General features: G+C 43.1%; 1 protein-coding gene across 1 annotated transcript in view; it reads left to right on the forward strand.

The window, feature by feature from the left end:
• Positions 1-806: 806 nt before the first annotated feature.
• Positions 807-19135, forward strand: part of LOC103370133 (chromodomain-helicase-DNA-binding protein 9-like) — a 37030-nt gene continuing 18701 nt past the window's right edge. Inside the window, exons 1-20 of the mRNA XM_008299058.1 lie at positions 807-856; positions 949-1093; positions 1966-2097; positions 3113-3178; positions 4377-4432; positions 5894-6008; positions 6457-6540; positions 6634-6771; positions 7999-8120; positions 8762-9005; positions 10729-10905; positions 11233-11376; positions 11491-11589; positions 11736-11916; positions 11997-12213; positions 13308-13503; positions 13766-13933; positions 14095-14274; positions 14376-14486; positions 16297-16508. Of these exons, the coding sequence (XP_008297280.1) occupies positions 807-856; positions 949-1093; positions 1966-2097; positions 3113-3178; positions 4377-4432; positions 5894-6008; positions 6457-6540; positions 6634-6771; positions 7999-8120; positions 8762-9005; positions 10729-10905; positions 11233-11376; positions 11491-11589; positions 11736-11916; positions 11997-12213; positions 13308-13503; positions 13766-13933; positions 14095-14274; positions 14376-14486; positions 16297-16508 (2837 nt within the window). The remainder of the gene's footprint in view (positions 857-948; positions 1094-1965; positions 2098-3112; positions 3179-4376; positions 4433-5893; positions 6009-6456; positions 6541-6633; positions 6772-7998; positions 8121-8761; positions 9006-10728; positions 10906-11232; positions 11377-11490; positions 11590-11735; positions 11917-11996; positions 12214-13307; positions 13504-13765; positions 13934-14094; positions 14275-14375; positions 14487-16296; positions 16509-19135) is intronic.

Below are 19135 nucleotides of genomic sequence, written 5' to 3' on the forward strand. Positions count from 1 at the left end.
ACCCGAGAAAGGCGGCTACTCGGACTATCAGTGTTTCCCTGATGGCAATCAGAGAGCATTGTGGGAGTTAGGCTAGCAAAGGGCCACCAAGAGAAAGTGCCCTGTGATGCTTAATGGCTATCGGGGAGAGCTTTGAGTTGTTGGTGAGCTGAAATGATGAGGATAGTATGAGTTAGTGGCTGATTGTTTATGCCAGTAGAGTTGTCCATGTGATGTGGCATAAGCTGTTGGACTGGTTTACGTCATGTGACCGTGCCGACTGTCTATCAGGAAAGACGTTTAAAATTTGAATCTCTAGTCCGATGCAGCACTGACGTATGTGGCAGTGGCAGGTTATCCCAACATTTTAGGTGAATTCAAATCAGCCTTCGTTCAGCAGTCCAGTGGTTCCAGCAGCGGTTGAAAGTGCGTCACGAGACCTCGGGTCTGCTGCTGGAAGTGGTATAAATGAGAGCGATTGTGTGAGAGACAGAAGAGGGATGCTGAGTGTCCTCTCACCTCTGTGGTGTGAATGCACACTCACAGATAGAGCCAGCTCCTCTTTCTTTCCATGCCAGAGATTAGAGGAAGCCTGGGGGCCTCTCAGCCCCTCCCCCTGTGCTCAGTGTCTGCCTGTCTCTCTCTCCTCCCCCCTCCTCCCTCCTGGTGTCTCTCTCTCCGGGCCCCCCTCTCTCCTCCTCTCTGGGCCTGTATCTCTCCATCTCGCCTCCTCTCTCCCTATGCCTCCATGCAGTCTTTCATCATATTAACCCCCTGTGTGCCAGAGCCCGAGGCACACTAATGATTTCTAAATGGGTAAATCAAACATGGCGATCGCCCTGGGACAGACGGGGGCGCACACACACGTGAACGCTTGGTAGTCTGTAAAAGACTTTGAGGAATGGGTTTGTGTTGTGTGCAGCCACTTTCTATCTTAATCTTAAGGTTTTTTTCTCTCTCTTCCTGCAGCAGTAAAAAGGTGGAGTCGGAGGGCGGGGCTAGCGCTGCTAAGAAGGATTCTAAGAGGAAGAGAGAGTCATCAGTCAGTGATGACGTGGAGGTGAAGTCTCCACCCCCCTCTCCTCCTGAAGAAGAAGATGATGATGGTGTGCAGGTAGGAGAAACCACAGCAGTATTTTCAACTTTCCAGGCCTCCAACATAACTCCCGAACAAGCCACGGCCGATAGAGCGCACCAGGGTGGCCCAACAAAAAACAAAAAGCAGAAGGCCATAAAAGCTCTGCAGATCCCTCAGTGTCACGGCCTGTAGAGATAGAAGGCACCGAGCCAGTAGGCATCTGCTGTTTGTGTTGTAAACCAGCCTTGTTGACAGACCAAGCAGACAAGCCCCCTGTCAAGTTCACATCGCACACATCAGCAACTTTTCAGCTGCTGCATACATTTTTTGATAATGTATCTGCATGTATCTTTTCGACTGCTGGTTTGGTTACAGTAACATTTAAAGGAAGCAACATTCACGTTTGTGTGTGCCATGTACAGAGTAGCATCTGGCTTTTAACTGCATCAAGAGTCGTGGCTCTGATTCAAATGGGAAAGCTGCACGTCCCCTTTAACCTGGTCTTTACAGTAATTTTTTCCATACTGTTATAATATGGAAACATGTTGAGCCCAACAAATTGGATGATGTTTTCTTCAAAGTCAATATGGATAACATGCAAGACCATATGGAACAGAATAATGAATAATGAAAATGAGGTCTGTTTCTCGGCCACTCCAAGCACACACAGCCCTGTAGTTTCCTCTCTCCACCACTGAGTTGATATGAAGTAATACAACAGTATACAATATGCTGTTATTTAAATGTTGACAATTCCTTTTTGTATGGTGATGCTTTAAAATTAGTGAGTGAATTTTTAATGAGCAAAGCAACAAACCATCTAATAAGAATTTCTGGAAGGGCTACCAAACCGTTGCCAATGAACACTAAACACTGACCTGATTTTTTCCTCCCATTTTAACAATCAGAAGCGTCGCTCCAGCCGTCAGGTGAAGAGGAAGAGGTACACAGAGGATCTGGAGTTTAGGATCTCTGACGATGATGACAGCGGAGACGACTCTCCAGCACCAAAATCCCCATCGTCCTCATCACAGCAACAGGTAGAAAGCAGTTTGTTATTTTATGTATAGTGTGACTCACAGGGCGTAGGCTGCAGGTATAGGCCTGCTATCGGCCGCTCACGTCAGGCATTCTGCTTCCACTATCTGCGTGTGTTAATTGTTTTTTAAAATCCGCTTCACTGTGGGAAACTACAACAACAATTACTGTGCTAGCAACATACCACACTGAGAATTTTGAGTTTTGCTGAGGATTTGGATTGTGTAAGGCAGCACTGCTATTTTTTTTTTGCAGTAAATTGTCCATTTTAATGACAGTGTTTACGTCTTTGCATGCAAATAGCCACCGAAAATATTTCATCCATTCCTATTTTGAAAGAACACCAAATTTGCATTCTTCCTTTAGCTCTGCCCAAGACAGCTGTGATTGGTTTTAAGAAATACGAACAATCCAGATTGTTCTTTTTTTCACCCTTTTAGCAGAATGATATCGTCGTGCAGTCAGACCATTATGTACGGGCAAAATATCTAGCAAGTGTGTTGAAAGAGTCTGAAGTTAGAAATCTTAAGACCTGCTCAGGTTGGATAATATTTTAATGGCGTCAGATTTTGCCTCACTGTTCACATGAAGGTAGCCTTGCTTTTACGTTATTCAGTTGTGCTAAGTCAGAAGTTTTGTGAATTTTGTGCATCATGTCATTTTTAGAAAGCACTGAGAACTTTGTGGTCTGTTAATTTAAAAAAAATTAAAAAAAAGCAGCCCCTGAGGCAAAATCTTTGATGTATTTTTCTATTTAAATACTTTGTAGATGTTAAATCCTAGAGATATGAATTGTCTCTTGTAAACCTGATGTATTTTTTTTTCCCAACATCTCTGAAATAATAATGTTGTAAATTATCTTAGTTATGCACTCATGTTAATTCTACACCTGGATGAACCTCTCGCTTTTACCTGAAGAAGCAGGGAAGGTGTTTCAGGGCCTCTGTATCACATTGATGATCCAAACATTTAGCAGATGGCAATAGACTCGATCCTTATTGTGTTCTGTGTTTCCAGGATGTGGCTGAAGCTGAGGGGCCTGTTGTGGAGAAGATCATGGGCTTGCGCACCTCCAAAAAACAGGTGGGACACACACGTACACACACTTCACAGACACCAACACAATACACAGAGAGATGCACACATGGACTGACTGGCCCGAGTCATGGTTTACGTCATCTGATTAGCCACTCCACAGCTGGCCTAAGCAGATTATACACACACACACAGAGACACACACACACACAGAGAGCTTAGACAGCGTGTATTCACTTGGTAAGCGGAGACAAGAGTTCTTGTATTTCTGTGTGTGTGTATAATAAGTGTGTGTGTGTGTCTCTGATTGACTGTGTGCGTGTGTGTGAGTGCGTGTGCGCGTGCCTCTGATTGACTGTGTGTGTGCGCGCGTGCGTGTGTGTGTGTGTGTGTGTGTGTGTGTGTGTGTGTGTGTGTCGGCCGGCTTTGTTTTATATGCCTTGCTTAAAGAAAGCTCATCCCTGAGCCAACATACGCACGCACATGCAGTCACCAGCCAACTTTCCTTTGCTAGCCAGCTGCCAATGGGTTACCCCCCACCTACGTGCACACACATGTGCGCACACACACACACACACACTCGCTCCCTCTCACAGCTCCATTCAGTGTTGACCCCGGGCTTGGCACACAGCCAAAACCACAACGCTAGCTTCGCCAGACGCCAAGCTAGCGTTTCCTCAGGCAGGGTGTGTGTGTGATTGATGATTCATGGCATTACAGTAGTAGTAGCATAGTGGAGGGTGTGTGTCTGTGTGTGTGTGTGCGCGCTGCAGCACGAGTAGTGAATGGAAGTGGACGAACTTGCTTGAAAGACCTACTGTTTTGGTATTTCCCCTTTTTACATGCACACTGCATGTATAGAATAAATGCAGCGCAAGTATATTAGTGATACGCTGAATCTAAGTTGAATTTATTCATGTTGTTCCCATTAAGATTTTTTACATTTTCTGACTTCTTCGCCAGCTTCATTCATATTTGGCCTTTATATTGTAGCCAAAACAGCAAATGGCAGTGAGACTGACAAGACGTGAATGAAACAATAGCTTCCCTCAGTGTGAGGATGTCAAGCGGAGTGAGATTCAGTGTTGACTGACATGTCAGTGTGAAACTAGTATGCAGGCTCCTTCTGTGCCACTTCACTAATTCAACCACATGTTGTATAACAATGACGAGCCACTTCTGCTCTTTCACCATGCAGCTGCTATATTTGCCGTGATTATTAACCTTTTTCTTTTTTCCTTTTCAGCTGGAGTCGGGGGAGGAAGTGGAGGTGGAGGAGTTCTACGTCAAGTTCAAGGGCTTGTGAGTAGTAGCTAGGTTTTTTTTCTTTGCTCTCCACCTCTTTTGTCTTTCACAGCAGGGCTTCCTCTCTTTTTAGACCTATTTTCAACACACACGCCAGGGTGTCTATGGGTCTTTAAGAGTGAAAAGCTCAGTATATTCAGCCTGAAAGCCTTATTCAGTTTTTCCTTACCCTGAGGTGCTTCTCATTTGTGCTCCAGATCCATTCTCGTATCAATAGCACAAGTGGCAGCAGCACAGTTTCATCCTATCATAGTGCTAAATACATGTTATTTTTGTCATTCAGCTGGAACACATTTCATTTGTGTCTGGACAGATTGCAGTCTAGACTGCAAAAATACAATTAAAGCTGTATGTCCAATACACAAATTCGATCACATGGCTTGCAAATGAGTGTAGACAACCTGAAGTCTGAATGAAGTTAACAGGCTGTTTTTATGCAAAACTCAAACTTCGTTTATCATGAAATGTGGTCTAAACATAGCCAAATCTTGCTCTTCTAAAATGTGGGATGTATTTGATTCACCTTAGTTGACTTTTTTTTGGCCTGCATTAAGGTGGGTTCAGGTATCGAAATCACACATGGCAGCAGCTACAAGGCAACAGCTGCATGGCAAAAGAACAACAATGGCAGATCTTCTTATTGTTTACTTGTGACAACAGCTGGTTCTCCTTGATTAAATAAGTGATTAAAACTAGCCTTTGCTATTCACACTTTGAACTATGTTGTAACTAATAATACATCAGTTATGTTCTCAAATACGTATCTATAAAAGGCTATAACAGTCAAAATTTCTGTCAGTTTCTTCAAGATTGAGATGATGTCCTCCCATTTTGTATTATCTAATCAGCGGTCCAGACCTCAAATATTCTCAGTTTACGGCCAGAGAAGGCCATGAAAACTGGCAAATTTTCACTTTTAAGAACCTAAAGCTGAGTACAATTTTAGTCATTTTAACAGATTTCTAAAATACTTCCTGTGTAATTTCCTGTCGATCACCTAACCATCTCAGCACTACTTTGCGGTAAAATGTATGTGAAAATAGATGATTACGATCCACTCTGGTGAGTTAGGGCTCCGTTGCCTTCAGTTTGTGCTGCATTTGTCCACTGACACCCTCTTGAGAAAGTCTGCATTGTCTAATCAAACGCAGTGCACACAGGTGTTGTAGACAGAACTGAAGCTATCCAGACTGTTTCTCACCACTTTCAGCTGCTCCCCTGATCATTTTCACAAAAGTCAAGAGGAGTCGAAATATTTCAACAATTCATATTGCAGCCTTATAGTACATGACACATTCATTAGATTACAGAATCTACCTCTCATCCATCAATTCCCAAACACTAACATTCACTGTGGTAAAGCTTAAACCCCAGCAAGTGTTTTGTTGTATTTGTTTCAAATGCTCTCTGGCTTAGAAAAGATTGATCTAAAGCATGTGTGTCTCTCATTTTTTTTAGTTCATACCTCCACTGTCGCTGGGCAGAGCTGGAGGAACTGGAAAAGGATAAGAGAATACATCAGAAGGTCAAGAGGTTTAAGGCCAAGCAACAACTCAACAACTTTATAACAGAGGTACGACCTGAGCTCTGTACTACAATCGGCCCATTATCTGGGTCCTGACCTTACACTGCTTGGAAGTAAGTACTTACAAGGGTCAAACCAATTGGATGACAGTAATGGCTCAGGATTGAAAACTGCACTGAGAACGGCAGAGAATTTGAAGGTGTCAGAATCAGACGATGTCTTCTTTGCCATAATAGAAAGTTGTTTTGTGTGTCATTCGTCTTTAATATGCCAGATTAGTCACCTTTTAGCTGCTTTGTCGTTTGTATGATATTGTGCACTGGCAGTTAAACCTGTTGAACAAGGTAAAGGATACATAGATGAATTGATGATGTTCACAGCACATTCAATGTCTTTTTATTCTTTAAAGATGAAATCATCTGGCCTCAGCCCAGCTCATTCTGTAAGCCAGCATATCGTATCGCCAAGAGTAAAACCCCACTTGTTTTCTCTCCAGATGGACGACGAGCCTTTTAACCCGGACTATGTGGAGGTGGACCGTGTCCTGGACGTTTCAGAGAGCACAGATGAAAACGGAGAGGTGCTTTGATCTCTTTCATGGGTTTGAGCCTCTCTTCTTTTCCTCTCGGCACACACACTCACTCACCGAGCCTCCCTCTGTTTCTGTGTGCAGACGGTGACCTTATATTTGGTAAAGTGGTGCAGTCTGCCTTATGAAGACTCCACCTGGGAGCTGAAGGCCGACATCGACCAGTCCAAGATAGAGGAATACGAACGCATCGCAGCACGCACACCCAACACTAAGAGAGTGGTGAGGAGCTCTGTCTGTCCGTAGACGCTGTTTGGGTGCTATCTGTCTTCCAGCCTCCTCCCAGTTGTGCGTGTGCATGAGTGTGTTTGTGTGTGTTCGCCTGCTGCCGGCTCCTTCCTCCTCCAGATTTACAGCTCCCTTAACTGCTCTCCACAGGGCCACGTTCTTGTGGTCTTACACACTCGCACACACTCACACACGCCCTGCTCTTGTGGCCAGGCCAAACCACTAACAGTGTGTTTAATGCTGAACAGAAGCAGCTGACTGGCTGTGGTCTTTCCCTCCATCACTCCCTTCCTCGCCCTCTGTCCATCTATTTAACTACTGCCTACTGTTTCTCCGTAAGGGCCATATTGGAAATGCTTCATCATACAGCGGCAGGGCTTGGAGGCGGTTTTATTTTTAGCCTCACGTATGGCTCGAGGGATGGTCATTTGGAGTTTTGGACCATTTGCAGCAGACGTTCATTTTACACAGAGGATGAATCCCAGTAATTTTGTTGGTTAGAAGTTCCTTAAAAACTAAGCATTAGTTTAAGATAGGACTGCTAAGACCTATAAAACAACTTCTGCTCTCTGTTCTGCATAAAAAGATGTAGCCTTGTCATTCATTTGAATAGTGTCTGTCAACGCAGCATGGGTGCTAACACTCAAATCTCCTGCCAAAAAACCCAGGGTCATCTGGCAAGAAAAAAAGTTGAACCAGTCTCAACTTTTGCGAGAACGTGACTTCGCCCAGCAAGGCTCTGTATTGTTCAATTGCAAGCTCACATTCCTCATCAATTTCTTTGTGACACATGAAAATTGTGTTTTTCTCATTTAGCTCGCTATTATTTGGGATGCACGATGAAATACTTGCCACTGACAAATACGTTGTTATAAAATTCAACAATAGTAGTTTTAACCACATGTTGCCACCAACAGCCCTGGGTTGTTTAAATGTAAAAGCTGCATTTGGTCTGAATCTTTACTGACTCTGAAAAAACTCTCCTTAATGTAAACTTACATAGTTTTGTCCTGTTACAGAAAACTGTTCATTTTGATGCAAAGAAAATCATCGAATGATTGCATTTGAGTTGCTTGAAGTTGTCATTTTTGCCTAAAAGATCAATGAAACAATAAGCAAAATAGCCACCAAAATGAGCATACCTTGACATCAGTGATTTAATGGAAATAATAATCCTTTTTGTGGTTTAAAACCCCCGCCAAAATGTCTCCTTGTGTTTAGGATCGGCCTCCTGCAGCCGACTGGAAAAAGCTGGAGGGCTCCAGGGAATACAGGAACGGCAACGCACTCAGGGAATACCAGCTCGAAGGCCTCAACTGGCTAACCTTCAACTGGTACAACTCGTAAGTCACCATTAATTGTATTTTGTTAGAATTAGTCCCTAACTGCTACTGTCAGCCTGCGCATGTGATAGCACCTCATTTAATAGTCTTAAGTGGACATTAAAGTGAACATTAAGTGGCCCTCTGGCATACTGCTGTTTAAGTTTCCCCACTGGCGCCATCCATGCCTGAAATGTATGCGCTGATGGTACCACAAGAGTTTTTAGACAAACATATTCGCTCAACGGCACAAATGGAAGTCTGAGTACCTTTTAAACCTTAGTCTGTTGCGCTTGAAGGTGAATACTGGTCGTGGATTTTCTGGAATATCAGGCGCATATTCAAGGAATTCAGTCAAATCTCAGAGGATGACAAATTGGTCACTTTTCCAGCAATATAGCACCGAGTTTTTTCCAACTTGTCTCCCACGTTTTTTGCATTAGATCACTGGAGTGGAAAACAGACTGCCTCACCCCCTTGGAAAAGCAGCATTAATAAACCAGGAGGGAAAATCTTTTAGCTCATGGAAGCTTATTGACTTGAGTCATGTGAAAGTCATGGAATTTTATATCAGGGCCACAGGGTACACAAATGACAAATAATGTGAAATCCATCCATCCATTCCTGCTTCTCACTCCGTTTACGTCATTTGTCCTCCACAGACGTAACTGTATCTTGGCTGATGAGATGGGTCTCGGGAAGACCATCCAGTCCATTACATTCCTCTATGAGATTTACATGAAGGCCATTGAGGGGCCGTTCCTGGTCATCGCCCCGCTCTCTACCATTCCCAACTGGGAGAGAGAGTTCAGGACCTGGACCGAGCTCAACGCGGTGGTCTACCACGGCAGCCAGGCCAGCCGCAAGACCATCCAGGCCTACGAGATGTACTACAGAGATGCACAGGTAATGGCAATAACACAAACTTTCCTTATAAAGCTCCTCAACCCCCCTTGTTAAGATTTTTGTGTTATTTCAGCTACCATTGTTTTAGATCAGAATTGCGTCTAAGGTCATAAACAATATTGTGGACCTGAAAAGATACATTTATCATATGTATGCTAAGAGTAGAATTTAGAATTTAGTTATGCAGATATTATAGTAATTATTCATATAGCTATCGTGAATTATTCATGCATTGGTTCACATGTCACATCACAGATTGCAAAATCTGAGTGCTATTTTGTCATAATTCATGAGTACATTCATCTGTTTTTCAGGTAAGAATAAGATCAGAAAACAGTTGGGTACACTTTCCCTGCAACACAAGAGATCCACGAGAATTTTTGCGCACATTAAAGGCGTCCTGCACTGAAAATCAAGTTTTCCCCTCGTTACCGTGACCAGTTCAACAATGACTGGAATAAATAGTTCAAATCTGCTGTAACTCGTTTTACCTAAATGACCTAAATCTGTGGCCACCCTAATATTAACTCTACTTAAGGTGTTACGAGTTCAGATCCAGCCTTAAGTAACAGTGACACAGAAGTCAGCTTCAGCTTCTGTAATGTGACACACAATATGTGGACAGAGTTTAGTTACAAGAGTTGTTTAAATGAAATCCATCGGACGATGTGATAGGTCTAAGTGGGTGGGGCTGACTGAATACTGTGTGATGCAGAGCTGTGGACAGCTGATCACCCACACTTCTGTGGCCTGCTATGATGTCACTGTGTCTGTGTCAAGTGTGGTTTTAAATGATGGGCAGGGTTGCTCAATAATTTAGGTTAAAGATGAGTCATCAACAACTATTGTTCTATTTATGATAAGAGAAAGAAAGAGGGGTGATATTTTCTGACACATATTTAGTGTGCGACAAGGCATGACAGAAGAGTTAAAACAGACACAAGATTAGAACTTATTTCTTTAGTTATTCTTTATTTCATTGTGTCTATATGAGGATGAGAATCGTGTAGATGTACAGTAAGTGGAAGAAACAAGATGCTGTTGTGTGAGACAGTCAGCAGATCTGAACACCTCCTCGGTCAGGGGAAATCTTCAGCCAGCTGGGGATGGACAGTGCTCCTCTGCTGCATAAGCTCTTTACAGTCCTCTAGCTATAAGCCATATACTGTAAGCTCTTATTGCACAATGCTGCTAACATCTCTTAGGGTAACCTTCGCCAGAGTGAGCCCATGAAGAAAATAAGCTGTAGTAGCAGCGTACTTGGTAGCTGCTTGTTTCTAATCCAGGCTGAGGTAATCCTCAAGGTCACGATGGAGAGACGTGTTCTTTTCTCCTGTCCCATCTGCATGGGACATTTCCAGGCAGATTCCCACAGATTTTGATAATAAGATGAGGTTTTGTTGTTGTATCTGTTATCTAACTCAAAACAGCTTGAAAACCTCAACAAATGCCACCAAGATTTTTTTGAGTTTATACAAAATGCAGTGAGTTAACTGCACATAGTGGGACCGCCACAGGTCCAACTTTATCTTGTATTACAGTGTGATTCCTGGCCTTCATTCCCACATTTATGGATTTGCTGTGGCCCGCAGTGAATACCTTCTACTTATAGGATGAAAGTATAAACCATTTCGTTCACAAATCCACAGGGTACGATAATAAATGAACCGGTGACACTGTTCTTATTGACCTTCATGCTCTTCCTCTTTCTTCGTCGCTTCAGGGTAAGATAATAAAGGGAGTGTATCGGTTCCACGCGGTGATAACAACCTTTGAGATGATTCTGGCCGACTGTCCAGAGCTTCGCAGCATCCCGTGGCGCTGCGTGGTGATCGACGAAGCACATCGCCTCAAAAACCGAAACTGCAAACTACTGGAAGGACTCAAAATGATGGACATGGTGAGTGGCTGTTTCTGTTTGTAATACAGGAGTGTCTGTGACAAGAGGAATAAAGTAGTTAGTTAATAAGTGGTATGCGCTAACAGTTTCTGGGCACACTGGAGTCCAGATTGATAGAAATAAAATGTGTTTTGTCCAGCTGGATTTGTTTTAAGTCTTGCAGAAATTTGAGAGCAGATGAGAGATGGACAAATTAGCCCAGTATCTGTGCCATGTTACTATAATCCCTCTCTCCTCCTCTTCAGGGGTTAAAGTCCTGTAGGCACATCCTGATTTCAATTTTAGAAACTCTAAATATGTCTTTCCTGTCTCCGCTTTCTCCTACAGGAGCACAAAGTTCTGTTGACAGGAACTCCTCTCCAGAACACTGTGGAGGAGCTCTTCAGCTTACTCAACTTCCTGGAGCCTGAGAGATTCCCATCTGAACAGACATTCATGACTGAATTTGGAGACCTAAAGACTGAAGAACAGGTAACAGGATGGCCCAGTCAGGGCTGCGGAAATAGGAGTTGGTGGGAAATATGTTTTTGTCTTCCCATGTTTCCTAAATTGAAATTCCAGTAACATGGCTTCTGTATGTATCAGGTTCAGAAACTGCAAGGCATTCTCAAGCCCATGATGCTGAGAAGACTGAAAGAGGACGTGGAGAAGAACCTGGCTCCCAAAGAGGAGACCATCATTGAGGTAGGACTCATGTCTCAGACCTCCTTTTCTTCATCTGGAGAACATTATAAAAAGCCTCATTATACCGACATCCACAGCAACACTTTTATTCTGGCCACAGTCTTTTCCAAGTGAAAAAAACTCCTGTGAATTTATGCCGTTTTCAGGTGGAGCTGACCAACATCCAGAAGAAGTACTATCGAGCTATTCTGGAGAAGAATTTCTCCTTCCTGTCCAAAGGAGGTGCAGGAGGAGGTGGAGGAGGAGGAGGAGGAGCCAGTGTCCCCAACCTCCTCAACACCATGATGGAGTTGCGGAAATGCTGCAACCACCCCTACCTCATTAATGGTACATACTCACTCTTGCAAAACCTTTTATTACATTCAACCAGTGTCTTTTTTCTAAACTTGTAATTTTGTCTTGACCAGGAGCCGAAGAGAAGATCATTGAAGAGTTCAGAGATTCCCATGGCGGCAGGGCAGACGTGCCGGACATGGCCCTGCAGGCCATGATCCAGGCAGCCGGCAAGCTGGTGCTCATTGACAAGCTGCTGCCCAAGCTAAAAGCAGGAGGACACAGAGTCCTGGTGTTCAGTCAGATGGTCCGCTGTCTGGACATCCTGGAGGACTACCTCATCCAGAGACGGTGAGAACACCATAATACGAACTAGTATTTACTTCATAAGTACAAATGTTAATCGCTACAGCGTTTATGGCTTCAGTCTGAGCCCTTCTGCTCGTCCTGAGTCTGATCCAACACTTGCATTTACCGTAATAACACAGCTGCCCAGTGCAAACTCAAGCTACAACCTGAAAATGAGATGATGTAGAACTTCATCTTCAGTCCTATTTGGGTCGTAGCAGAAAATGTGTAGTGTTAATTAAATATGTATCTGGCACAGTGAAATAACAGCTGTAACCTGCTAAATTTGGCACACCTTATTTTTTATGAGTAACTTGATTGGGAAAAACTGAAGGTCTTGGTCCAAAGTTGAAAAGTTTCCAAGCTGAATTTGTTTATTCATTCCTTCATGATATGAATGAAATGTTAGCTGTGAGACTACAACTGATGAAACTGACATCCGATAGAAATGCTTGGTCCATTTGTGATGGTTCACTGGTGTTACAGAGTCGAGCTTCGTGCCTTACAAAAGATTATTTTGCTGAGTTCAGAAACACAGTACAGAGCATTTTAAGCAGAATTTTAATTTTGAGCTGTCATCAGTTTATGCTCAATTAATGTTAATTAATGCTGATATAGCCTGTTGCTGACCACCATGTGTGCCATTTTAGCTGGAGTAGCTGGTAACTGGACAGCTATCAGCGAGTTGTAAATGAAAATCTGCATGCACAATGTTTCTTTTCACTAATCTTTACTAATAAAGAAAGAGGAGAGCTAGCAGGATCCAAAAAGCTTAATGAATCTGTGTATTTGCCAGCCTGCATGTCAGAGCTGCACTGAATCTCTCACATATGCACTGAAATGCTGAACTTTACAACCCAACTGACTGAAAGCAGAGCAGCTTTTGAGCAGCAGATTGTGGTGGATAAAACACAACAGAGTAAAGAAAGGATCTGCATTCAATCAGGTTCCTTGTAAATCCAGTAAAATATGCCCAGATTGGCTGTGTACCAACCTTTACAGTTGCCTTCAAACACCTCCACTACTGTGTTGATTTTTCATGAAGAAACAAATTTAGTGGAAGTATTGTCACACCTGTCCCCTTTTCTTGTGTTCAGATACCCATATGAACGCATAGACGGCAGAGTCCGTGGTAACCTGCGACAGGCAGCCATTGATCGGTTCTCCAGACCGGACTCGGACCGTTTTGTCTTCCTGCTGTGTACGAGAGCTGGAGGACTCGGTATCAACTTGACTGCAGCAGACACCTGCATCATCTTTGACTCTGACTGGAACCCCCAGAATGACCTCCAGGTACAAACCACACAGTTTCCCCTGCACGTTGTTTGCTCTGTAGTGATTCTGGTGATTTCTGGATAGTAGTTGAGTCCTTAGTTTGGAGTTCAGACTGTCTGCTGTATGTATTGACTCTGCCAGCCACATTTAGCTCTGGTTCACTGGACCATATCATTATTCCTCTGCTGTAACCTTACCACTCCAGCTGAATACACTGCTACAGGCCGAACAGAAAACCAACTGAAAATCACTGTCTAACAATGTGTTTCTGTTTCACCAGGCCCAGGCGAGGTGTCATCGTATCGGCCAGTCCAAGGCAGTCAAGATCTACCGTCTGATCACCAGGAACAGCTACGAGAGGGAGATGTTTGACAAGGCCAGTCTGAAGCTGGGGTTGGATAAGGCCGTCCTCCAGAGCATGAGCGGACGAGAGAACGCCAACAGTGGGGTAAGAAGCATCACACCGTCACACACATCAAGTATCTGCTTCAGTAACTCAAGATCAGTTTTTCTTTTAAGCGAATCACCTTTGTGCGTTATGTGTTTGTCACAGTGTTTCCCAGATGCCTTTGAAGGCATCGGAATTAAATGCTTTTGCTTTTTGTCCAGGTTCAACAGTTGTCCAAGAAAGAGATTGAAGACCTTCTGAGAAAAGGAGCGTACGGAGCTCTAATGGACGAGGAAGACGAAGGCTCAAAATTCTGCGAGGAAGACATTGACCAGATCCTCCAGAGACGAACCCACACAATCACCATTGAGTCAGAGGGCAAGGGCTCTACTTTTGCCAAGGTGAAAAACTTCTCCTTCTCCTGCACTGTACGTACAGCCTGTGCTGTGTCTGTAGCTTTAAGTAAAACTACCAACATGTTTTCCTGTTTCTGTCTCTGCAGGCCAGTTTTGTTGCAACGGGTAACCGAACAGACATTTCTCTGGAGGATCCAGACTTCTGGCAGAAATGGGCCAAGAAGGCTGAGCTGGACATGGACGCCATCAATGGACGGGTACTGCATAGGCACTTATACTTAGATACATACAAGTAGCTACTGCGTTAGCCATAATGGTGGAATTTCATACTTTTATTTCTTCCCTTTGTTCTGTGTCAGTCTGTCCCTGATTGGCACATAAACAAGCTATTTAGCTGTTCTGTGTTCTAAAAATAAAGCAGTCTGTAGCTGATTATATTTAAAAAATAAAAAAAAATAAAATAAGGAGAGAGGTCGTGGCTGGTGAAAAGGGAGAGGTCCAACTTCTGATGAACAGGGGGCAGGCAAGGAGATACCAGCTGAACCAGTGAGGGAAATAAAAAAACACAACACATTCAATTACAATTCATAACGCAGTAGTAGGGCTGTTAAATTTAATGAATAGTATCACATTTTGGCTTCCAACAGTTACATGAACATGATCGACTGCTCTATTTCGTTTAATAAAGCACTCTGATCGTAGAAAATCTGCCATTAGAACGCCGGGTTTCAGTCTTTTTCAAATAAATTTTTGGTCACACACCTGTCTGAGTGCACTGGAGCTACTCGTAGCTTCTAACGTAACCTGCATCTGTATGTTCAGCAAGCAAGACGTTTCTTACCTGTGTGTGATTAAGTCATGGACCCGTGCGACCAGTGGGGAAAAAAAAAATCCTTCTGAAACCCTGTAAACTGTAAATATTAATGTCTGCACTCTAAAACACACCCAAGAACACACAAAACCCACAGAGAGAGAGCCATCCCATCATTTATCTAAATACTTTAATGCATACAAAGGCTCTTGGTAGTGTCCCCTTATGGAAAGGGGGCCTACAGTGGTAATTAGTCAGCGCTATCACCACAAGGTAAAAGGAAGAACGTGAGACGGGGCAGGGAGCGAGAGACAGGAAGGACAGGAGGGAAGCGCAGAGAGAGGGAGAGAGAGATTAATATTGACAGTTGGGAATCTCCTCTCTTCCTTAATTACCCATGTTTCCCTGCTCTCGTGTGTGTGTGTGTTTGAGCGAGAGAGAGTAAGCTGCTTAGCTCCACTTAACAGAGCGCAGATGCCTGGAGGGTACAGAGATATCACTTAGGCTAGTGCTCACACACACACACACACACACGCACACACACACACAGAAGCGCAACCTCCGTCACATTCTTACACATCGAGCACTCTGCTAACTGGCATCTTTATATTGCCGCTTTCCTCTCCTCTCTATATCGTTTGCTTCTTTTTTTTCTTTTTGTATTTCTCCCTCCTCATGACTTCTTCTCTCTCCTCCCTCTCTTGTGAAGGGCCCTCCACTGGAACACTTAATCCAGCTCTACGAGCATGAATACGGGCAGCTCCCCTGGGATTTCTTATTGTTTGATGTTAAAATGGAAATGACTTCAGCACTCTGTGATAATTGTGGAACTAACTACTGCCCTGTTTGCGCATATTAATGGGATTGCAAGAGGGGGGAAAAAATCAAATTAATTGAACAAAAATCTAATTCATTAGACAACATAATTAATGCCAGTTTATGTTTGAGCTAGGCAGCAAATTTCTCAGTATCAGGAATGAAACGCAGGGCCAAATATCCAATTAATCAGATTTGGTGCCATGTATTCACAAGGTTCACACTAGTCATAGAAGTCAGAACGTACAAGAAATTTACAAATGGGCCACTTCTGGGGAATAAAACAGAAGGTACTTTGCATATTGTTATGGGTGGATTTGAGGCCATCTGTAACTTAAACCAGGTTCCTGGGAAGGAAGGCAAAAAAGCACGTACCAGAAGGAAAGATCAAGCGTATAAAAGTACACGGACTAAAACATTTCCAATGAATTTGTCTCCAGAACACGCTGGTTATTGACACGCCGAGGGTGAGGAAACAGACGCGGCACTACAGCAGCGTCAAAGAGGAAGAGATGCTGGAATTCTCCGAGCTGGAGAGCGACGAGGACGAACCGAGCAAACCTTCATCCAAACCACGACGGCCCCAAGACAAAGCCCAGGGCTACCCCAGATCTGAGTGCTTCAGAGTGGAGAAGAACCTGCTGGTCTACGGGTCAGTCACATATTCATGTTTCCTACTCATGAAGCAGATAAATGACGAGGTTGAGCACTGATTTATATACAAAATTTAAATTTTGTTTAGTTTTTTTAAGAAGAAGAAGCTGCCTTCTTAGACAGTATGCTGCAGTGAAGAGAGGAAATATCATTTGTTTTAGATGGAATAAAACTGCTCTTTTGACATTGATATTAGAGGAATAGTTTGACTATTAGGGAAGGTTGAATTTACTTGTGTGTTTTAAATTACGGTCAGTCGATTATTGGATTTAACATTTTTCCACTTGTTGGTGTCGTTATTGTTTAAAATTCATTCCCAGTGTAAGAAATGTATCTTTAAAATGTACAAAACTTGCTCTCATGCAGCCACCTCTCATCATAAATTAACAAAAACTGTGAAGTCTTGCACACATCTCAACCGTGTTAAAGTTTGTGTCATTCTAAATTTTGACAACGATTTTTATTATTACTCCAATGTATTTTAGCTCCAAATATCAGTTATCAGTCGACTTGATTACGGTGCTGATATCAACCTGAAACATCATATTAATCAATCCCTAGTGTTAAATATACATCTATGTTCAGGAGACAGCTAGCTTACAGACTGGAAACAGGGGAAGCAGCTAGCCTCGCTATGTCCAAGCTAACAAAATCCACTTACCTGTACCTCTAAAACTAATTAACACATGTCCTGTTTGTTTAATCTGAACAAAAACCAAAGCATTTGAACAAAAGCTAGGGGCTTACTTATTTACTGGACTAGGTCTTGAGAAGGCACACTGACTTCCTGGGGTCTCCACTGGCCTCACAGTGATGACAAGACACTATCATCCCTGCACGATATAATACATTATTCTGCAGAGCTGCCCTTAGGCTGTTCATTTACCTGCAGACAGAGCCCTGCTAGCTGTTTGCACCCTGCTTCCTGAAAATTAAATTTCCCCCAAACATCAAACTGTTTTTAAAAATACAGAGATGATGCATATGAAGGAAATATCAAAGGAGGCTGAGAATAATACAAATGGACTTCAATCTTGAATACAGTTCACATAGAAGCCTCTCCAGGGAGCAGGTATGAAGGTTAAACTGTGACTGTGGGGGACCAAAAACCTCAGTGACGCAGGCAGCCGGACACACAAGCAGAAGAAAGCCGAGTTTAGGTTGTGGTGGATGTGGAGTCATGCTGGCGGGTGGAGCTCATCACTCAGTTAATGTGTTCACTTGTGTGTAAAAGAGCACACAAGGTAATGGATGCAGACCTGCACATGGAGTGATTTAGTAGACAGAAATCTCTGCAGTCAAGGCCATCAACACACACAGCCACTAATCAGTGCTGCCGTGAAACACACTCATGCGGGCACACACGCTTATTCTGGTGCGCACAAAGTGGCCTTGGGGAGCATAGAGCAAGTGTTTAGCTCACATACACGCAATTGACTAATGTTAATCCTGTCTCATCTGCACAGTTTAAAAGGAAGGACCCTGAAATTTGCACTGAAGCTGTTTTTTTTTTTTGTTTTTTTTACATTTCTGTGAAAATTTTAACTTTAAATTGCATCCAGGTTTTCTTCAAGAAATGTCAGTGGATGATGTACGTACAGAAAAATATATTATTGTGTGAATCTCTTCTTAGCGCAAACCTCTACTTGTACAGTAACATATACGAGTGCAGCACGCAGTCGAAGTGACACACTTATCACAGATAGTGATTATCAAGCGAGCCCGTCCGTTTTCATGGCTGACTTGCGTGACGTGTGTGTGTAAGAAAGAACAGTGGTGCTAGTGAGATGTCAGCGTTGTTATTGTTACAGTCTAGTCTCGTGGCCTGAGGCTGTAGGACACAAAAACACACTGTCTGACTGGGCCTGTCCTCTCCGCTCAGCGCTCTGTTGTCTTTTCCCATCATCCATCTCTCTCGCTCGCCCTCACCCTCCATTTTACCCTTTCTAAAAAGGTTCAGACCAAGACTGGTTCACATGGTTCACTGAATATTGGAAAGCAGCAGTGTAAAAACATTTTTTTAGTTGAGAACAAGGCAGTCTCAGGGATCCTGACCACTACATCAGCCTCTAGGGTCGCTTGCTCTCTGGAAGTGGTGGGCTGTGATCCATGAAAACACACACACACACACACACAGAGGGATGCCACTAGTTAGAGTGCCAGTAACGGTTAAGTCAGCAGACTGGTAAAGTGTACAGTATAATGAGAACCAGGCACTCATCGGTGCATGTGTGTGTTTGTTTGATCGAAGTCTGAGCTATGAGACTAAATGATGTGGACTTGTGTGTGTATTCATGAAGGAACAGGGTCAGAGACGTGAAATAGTGTCTGACTGACGGAGTAAAATAATTATTGCACAGAGTTTAGTTTAGCATTTCCCAGTTTCCAAACACAAAATCTGACATTTTTGTAAAGAGAAACATGCCAGATACTTTGTTTACTTCACAAAACCTCACATGTTTCATTTTGATTTTGCTAAATTAGCACTGGAAAATTAAGACTTACACTAAGTTGTTTGCTTTCCTACAGTATTTTATTACTCATATTGTTGTTAATAGTATTTGTACTTTACAATATATCAAAGGAGAAAACTTGTATGATGTTCAGAGTGACATCACTTTCTAC

This window comes from Stegastes partitus, unplaced genomic scaffold (genome assembly GCF_000690725.1).
Source record: "Stegastes partitus isolate 25-593 unplaced genomic scaffold, Stegastes_partitus-1.0.2 Scaffold1376, whole genome shotgun sequence".
In the NCBI taxonomy this organism is placed as follows: Eukaryota; Metazoa; Chordata; class Actinopteri; family Pomacentridae; genus Stegastes; species Stegastes partitus.